This window comes from Miscanthus floridulus, chromosome 2 (genome assembly GCF_019320115.1).
Source record: "Miscanthus floridulus cultivar M001 chromosome 2, ASM1932011v1, whole genome shotgun sequence".
NCBI classification, from domain to species: domain Eukaryota; kingdom Viridiplantae; phylum Streptophyta; class Magnoliopsida; order Poales; family Poaceae; genus Miscanthus; species Miscanthus floridulus.
Genome location: NC_089581.1, coordinates 171,946,895 through 171,954,278, shown reverse-complemented (window position 1 = coordinate 171,954,278; position 7,384 = coordinate 171,946,895). Strand labels below are relative to the sequence as shown.

At 43.1% G+C, this 7,384-nt stretch overlaps 1 protein-coding gene across 1 annotated transcript; it reads left to right on the top strand.

Moving 5' to 3' along the window:
• The first annotated feature begins 5,268 nt into the window (after positions 1 to 5,268).
• LOC136537456 (uncharacterized) lies at positions 5,269 to 6,579 on the top strand. Its single transcript, XM_066529424.1, has one exon. It carries the CDS (start codon positions 5,269 to 5,271, stop codon positions 6,577 to 6,579), a length of 1,311 nt encoding a protein of 436 aa, XP_066385521.1.
• The last annotated feature ends 805 nt before the right edge of the window (positions 6,580 to 7,384 follow it).

Here is a 7,384-nt window from a genome sequence, read left to right as displayed (position 1 = left end):
AAGGACCTAAAAGAACAACTTCATGGTCTGATACACAAAACACATCATAATTATAGAAGTAAATTAAATAAACTAAGGGAGGAAGAGGTTGTCTTACGATCAAGCTAGGCAAGTCAACTTTCTCTGCCTCATTAAGCAGGATCAAAGCAGCCAATCCACAGAACATATACCTTATGAAAGCAACTTTTGTTAATGTTCTTAACATATAAATTTGGAACTTTATAGAAATCCTCAGAAACATACCCACCATGTGCTTCAGCATAAGGCTCCCCAGCAATACCACCTTCATAAGTTTGACAACTGCAGTCATATAGTATATCAATTGAGCAACATTTTAGAAAAGAACTGTGACCAAGCAACAATTTTTGCAACTGAAAAAATGCATTTATATAACACAAACAAAACCTTGCTATGAAGTCACCAACGCTTTTGCCAGTTCAACATCAAGAATATTCACAAGGCTGGCAACCTAAGGCCAACATCTGAAAATATCAAGTAACTGTAGAAAAATCATGAAGGACCACAAGAAACTCACCGATATAGTGGTGTAGGAAGCACGGACATCAATTTTACCACCATCATGCATTCTAGGGCAAAGGAAAAATGAGTGGCAGGCATCACCTCAGAAAGAGCTACAAATTAGAAAGTGGTATCTGTACATTATCCATGCTGATAGGTTGTGTACCTGAAAGCACCTGATACATCTTTCATCCAAAACATAAACTTGTACAGGTTGTCCCTGACCAACAAGGTTAACATTATTAACAAAAGAACTCATGTAAAGCAGATCTTGCTTTAGAGCAACCATGAGATTTACCTATTGATTGATGACAGTGCTCTTTCACTCCCTATTGTCACAAGTGTATTTACGGCAACATAAGTCGTAGCTAGGTGAGGCAACTGCAAAGGACGTGGACAAAAGAATGTCTTAAAAAACTACAATTTACCCTCTTGAATGATTCAACATAAATGAACTCGAACTAACTTTATAAATCAATAACAAACAAGATTTCTGGTTAAAAACTTATGCTAAATGGATGAGAAGGCTAAATCAAGCACCCAATAATGTGCTTTGCTTTCAAAAAAGATAACCTTGAGTATTCAAATCCAAAGCATAGTGCCCATCGTCACTGGCACGTATTTTGTTTGTTACATGGACATGCTAATATCAATTAAAAATGTTACAATTACAACCGGGTGAGCTAAAGAGGGATTCAAATATTTAATGTGATTGCAACAACAAACATATATGTCCTCAGTGTTTCATTGGACATATCCAAGACTAATGCATACACTGCATAAATCTAAAATCTTATCTAAAAAATCAATGCAAATAGCAAAATCAAAGATATTATGCTCAAAAGTGTGGGGCTGAAAAGGTTTTGAGATTGGAGCAACATGTCCAGGCCCACCACTATATCCACCATCTTTATCCTGACATTGAGCTAAGAAGTCTATGATATCATTCTCAAGATCATCATCAAGTGCTTCATCCAGCAAAGCAAGTGTGGATGAACCATCTAGTAGCACAGCCAAGGGTGACTAAAACCAATCACCTGCACAAAGGGGAAAAGGTGGAGGGAGAGAGGATCTAGGGGAGGAGTTAGGAGACCGAGGAGGAGAGGAAGAGGGTGACGTACTGCCAGATTCAGCAGCTAAGGTAAGGCGCCACTGCCGCCGGCGATGACGAGGCCACACACAGGCTTGGTCGGCCGGCCTGCGCCGGTCGTGGCTCGCGATGCATCCGGCGTCATTGAGATGAGGCAGCTAGGGTTTCGTCGACCACAGTAGCATAGGCAGATCGGTGGAAGGAGGCAGCGCTGGGTGGCACCCGCGTCGGCAGCCACCGGTGGGCCCCAGGCGCGTCGCCGAGGAGGGGGTGTTGTCGGCCATGGCCAGGGCGGCCACCCTCCGCACAGGTGCAACACCTGGCGGGGGGCGTCATCGGCCCGTGCGGCCACGAGGCATGAGGAGGGCGTGGAGAAGGAGGAGGAGGAGGAGGAGGGCAGCCGCCGCCGCGTCGAGGGTCGGTGCTGCCGAGGTGCGGTGGCGCCGTCGTGGCCGCATCGGGAGAGCTGGGGAGGGAGAGAGAGTGCTATGGGAAAGCAAGAGACGGAAAGAGAGAGAGAGAGAGAGAGGGGAGGGGAGGAGATATTTTTACCTAGCGCGGGTACTCTTGGCCGACACTTGCACAGTTGCCCTCTTCAGGCTACGCCAACACTTTCTAAGTCTTCTAATTTTTTCCGACACTTTTTCTGTCAGCAGAGAAACGCCGACAGATAATTTGTAGTCTTACAGCCTTATTGCCGACAGATGATTAGACATTAAAACGATATACAATTGCCAACACATAATATGTCGTCTAAACCTACCTTTTGCCAACACATAAGTGTAGGCAAATGTGTGTCATGGTGTAGTGAGAATGCTAAGGGCACGTACAACGGGCGTGCTGGCCGTAGTCTCCGGATGGTCATTTTGCAGAATCCACCCCCGTTCGCTATAGTAATTGAGGAGAGAGAGCGAAGCCGTCGCGTCGCGAGACGACGGCGAGCGCTCGTGCTCCCAGGTGAACTCGACGGCTGAATTCACGTTGTACGAAGCCATCGTCTTGAGCCGACGTCGCGCAGATCCAGCTACGCGCACGCGAAGTGAAATATCCGCGCCAAAAATCCGCACATATATGCCTCAGCCGCACCATTTTTCATCACCATTCTTGCCCAAATCAGTCTCAGATGCCCTTGCGCCTTTGCCGGATTTCATCTCACGATGTCTAGCCGGGATTTGAAGAGAAAGGCGACGTCAATTTTGAAGAACAAGGCGAAGGCAGCGCCACTAGCGGCAATGGTGGCGGCGGCAGGGGTGAGCAGACTTCCTCGCGGAAGTAGCTCATCCCCAGCACCCAACCTCGTCGGTTTCAACGGCGTGGCAGCGCCCTTCCTCGGTCACGGAAGCAGCTCGTCCCCAACACCCAACTCCTCTGCTGGTACGATTCATCCTCAATCCCTGACAGATGGCTTGGATTCTTCACCAATCCATGGCAGACGAGGCTACCCAGTCGGATTTGGCGCAGTTGCCTCTTCACATGGTAGATGTGCCTCCACCAGTCCAAGTTCTCCTGCGTTCGGGCATCAATCAAATTGGGATCCAGCATGGCAATCCTTGATTTGCTTCAATTCTCGCGTTTAGCTGTAGGCTATAGCCTTGATTTGATTGAATTCGTATTCTGCATTTATGCTCATCTAGGGAAATCTATCATGTATGCTATGTTGCCTTGGTGATTTTCTGGACAGCAGAGAAATAGTGGTAGTTCAGTTAGTTCTTTTTCAGTTAAACATGCCAATGCATGGAAACTGCAATTCTAACTATTGAATGCTTTCAGTTACTGATAACTGAACAGTTATCTGATCATTGAATTTTTTTCTAGCTACTGGATGTTGTTAGTTCACTAGAATTGATCACTGTTTTCTTTTTTTTTGTAGCTATTGAATGTTGCCAGTTCACTAGAATTGATCATTGATTTTTTTTAGCTACCGAATGTTGTCAGTTCACTAGAATTGATAACTGAATGTTTTCTAGCTACTGAATTTTTTTGTGCTGTCCTTACATCATTTGCTTAAGTTATGGATTGCTAAATTCCTGATTGGCCCAATCATTTGGTTAAGCTATGGTCAGCTTACTGCCAGATCGAGATTGACTGAAAACATTTAGTTTTATCTGATGCCATGGATGGATACTTAATTGTTGCCTGATTAGTTTGATCCATTCGATCATATATTTTATCTGCTGCCATGGCTAGCTAACTTTTAGGTTCACTAATGAGATGTAGCCTTCTCTGACTCCATGGATGCCATACTCTGACACACACTAATGTAGATATTTGATGACAGATAGGGCAGTTTATTTGCTGTATCAGGTGTCACTACTCACTAGACAGTGATAAGCATGCCAGCACTATAGTAACCAGTTGTCAATCGCATCATGTGAACTCTTTGCTCAAAAGTCAAATAGAGCCTCTTTGTTATAAAGCAGAATACTCCCATGTCATGGAGATCATGGCATAATCCAGTATACTACCTTTCAGTTTACCAGTATTGCAATATCCCCTTAAAGCACTTCTGCTAACCATGCAGATTAGAAAACTTAGTGCGACTGGTTTAGTTCCGTGTAAAGTAAATGCTAAGGATATGCATGCACTGTGCGGACTGCTAGCAGATGGAGCAGCTTGTTCTGAAGAAGTTCAGAAATCTGAGAAAAACGTTATGCATCAATTGGTTTTTTCTCATACAGCATGTTCAGTGCTGCTGCTTTTGCTGATTATTTGCTTTCAGTACATGAACTACATCAAATGTGCATGCTCATTGTTCTGAATATCATAGTCTACAATTTATGAACTATTTGCTACAAACATTTATTGCTTCCAGAGTGACTAATGCAATAGATGAAGCATTGTCACCCTGGCACCCACTGATTGAATACCGGGGGAGACAGTGATAAGCGTACAATGTGTCTTACTCCCAGTAGATTAGTATTCCACTGATGTGTGAAATTCCTTTCATCAGAAAAAATGCAGTTTGCTTGACCTACCAAATAAAATACTGAAACTTTTGTTCACTAGTGTTTGTAGGCTTGTACATCATGATAATTACAAAATCTGGCATCTTGATGTGCCTTGCTAGAAGCCTGGGAACTAGAATTTACTTGTATTATCATTCTTTAGGAAATTGCAAGTTGATCTCTGTATCAACTATCAAACATATAACTTCCCAAATGTAGAAATTTGATAAGAAATATATACTTGCAGGGACAACAGCACACATCCCCTGGTGGATTTATGGGTTTATTCAACAACCAACCCCATTTATCACAGAATTCACATTTTGTTGGTGTTCCATCTCATTATGCACCTTTCAAGGCACCGAGGCCTGTTGATGTTGGCATCAGTTTTGCCTCAATGGATGCACCATAGCCTAACAACTGTGGAAGTTCATCTCAAGAAGTGGAAGACCGTCAAATGTTTGCATGTTTCCCTGTGTGAATGTGCCAAACGTCTGATTTTTTCAGTTACCTACATATGAACCTGTCAAATGTTTGCATGTTTCCCTGTGTGAATGTGCCAAACGTCTGATTTTTCAGTTACCTGCTGTGTGAACCTATCAAATGTACTTACCACTGTCTGCATGTTTCCTTGTGAAACTGTCCACCGACTACATAAAGGTGGCTTGACTCCATTCAGTCGGCATAGGATCTGTAGTTGTTTTTACCAGTATTATGGAACCACATCCACCAAACGATGATGAATATGATCTACCAGAAGCCGATGACTTTGATCCTACAGAGGTGTTCACCATGAAAGATTTCCTAGCGGAGGATGAAATTGTAGAAGAATTTGTGAGGAAGATTGGAGATGGATTGAAGGCTAACATCGAAGGACACACATCGTCTGTGACTCGCCGCCGACGACAAAGTGGACCAAGGAGGTACATACCAAGGAATCGAGAAGCAGGTCATGATGATCTCGTCGCTAATTACTTTTCTACAAATCCTATCTACACCGATGAGATGTTCCATAGAAGGTTTTGGATGAATAAACTATTATTCCTGCGCATCGTGCAAACTCTTAGCAATTGGGATCCTTATTTTACCCAAAGAGTTGATGCAACTGGTAGGGATGGACATTCACCCCTTCATAAGTGTACCGCGGCAATCTGGATGCTAGCATATGGCTCGCCGGCCGACCAACTTGATGAGATAATAAAAATTGCGGCAAGCACTTGTTTGGAGATTCTAGGAAAATTTGCCATAGGGGTGCTTGAATGTTTTGGTCAAGAGTACCTGCGCCCTCCTACAAGCGACGAACTAGAAAAAATTTTACAAGAAAATGAGACTCGTGGTTTTCCAGGAATGTTGGGAAGCATCGATTGTATGCATTGGGCATGGAAGAATTGTCCGAAAGGTTGGGCAGGCATGTTCACAAATGGTGACAAAGGTGTTCCTACTATGATCCTAGAAGCAGTGGCATCTCATAATCTTTGTATATGGCATGCTTTTTTTGGTACCGCCGAATCTTCAAACGACATCGATGTCCTAAACAAGTCACCACTGTTCATCAATGTCCTAAAAGGGGAAGCTCCAAGGGTACAATACACCGTAAATGGAACACAGTATGATATGGGCTACTATCTCGCCGATAAAATATATCCAGAATGGGCGGTCTTCGTGAAGACAATATCAGCCCCTCAAACGGATGAAGACAAATTGTTTGCATTGATGCAAGAAGGAGCGAGGAAAGATGTCGAATGTGCATTTGGCGTATTGCAATCCCGCTTTGATATTGTTCGTCGACCATCAAGGTTATGGAAGCAGGGGGACGTTATCAACATAATGCAAGCTTATGCTATCCTTCACAATATGATAGTGGAGGATGAGAAGGAATTGGTTAGAGTTTCCTTGGATTTGAATGAGAATGCAAGTGCGACAATAGTGCTCCCGTCTGAAGTGCATACAAGTGATAACTCCAATCCATGCTTCACGGAGGTGCTTAGAAGGAATTCCGCTATCCAAGCACTGGCCAACACATAGACAACTTAGGGATGATCTTATCGAGCATATATGGAAACGCTATGGAAACAAAGATAATTAGACAAATGTTTAAATCATATCTAATTTATGGGGAAGAAGATCATGTGTTATATTTGAGTTATGAAATATGTTATATTACATTATATATATATAATATATATGATTTACTTTGAAGGATTTGTTTTGTATCAATTAGCAACACAATGGTACACAATGGTACATACAAATAATATTCATGATTGATCACGGCTACATGCAAGCATTTAAACGATTTGTAGATAGCCAAATATACAGCAGCTGTGTGTGGATTGTATGAACTGTCTGTTTAGCCTGTCTATGTTGTAAATTCTAAAAACTTACAGACAGCAGCTAGTCTATCCGTTGTACATGCCCTAATTGTGGCAACGGCCTTTGCGCGGTGTGATCATGCATGCTTTGCTTTGCTTTGGGTTGGTACAATCAGTTGTTGCCTGACAAATCTGAATAAACAAATCGCCATAGGCTGAAGGAGGATGCAAGCCTGTAGGACGGCTCTTGGAAAGACCAAACACTCTGTTCGTTTGAGCTTGTTTGGCTGATAAGCCATGGCTGAAGGTAATGTTGACTGATTTAGGTGTGAGAGAAAAATACTGTTCGTTGGCTGAAAAAGTACGGCTTATAAGCTGAACAAGCCCAAGCGAACAGGATGAAGTCTGAAGACGTAATGCAGCATTCATTTGATCAAGGATTGGTCAGTGTTGCTTTGTCGTGCGTCCTCTTCGACCTCGATTTCTAGAAGGAAACTTGCATTGCATTGGGGATGTAT

Coding starts and splice junctions, on each gene's coding strand:
- LOC136537456 (XM_066529424.1), top strand. CDS start 5,269: ATGGAACCACATCCACCAAACGATGATGAATATGATCTACCAGAAGCC.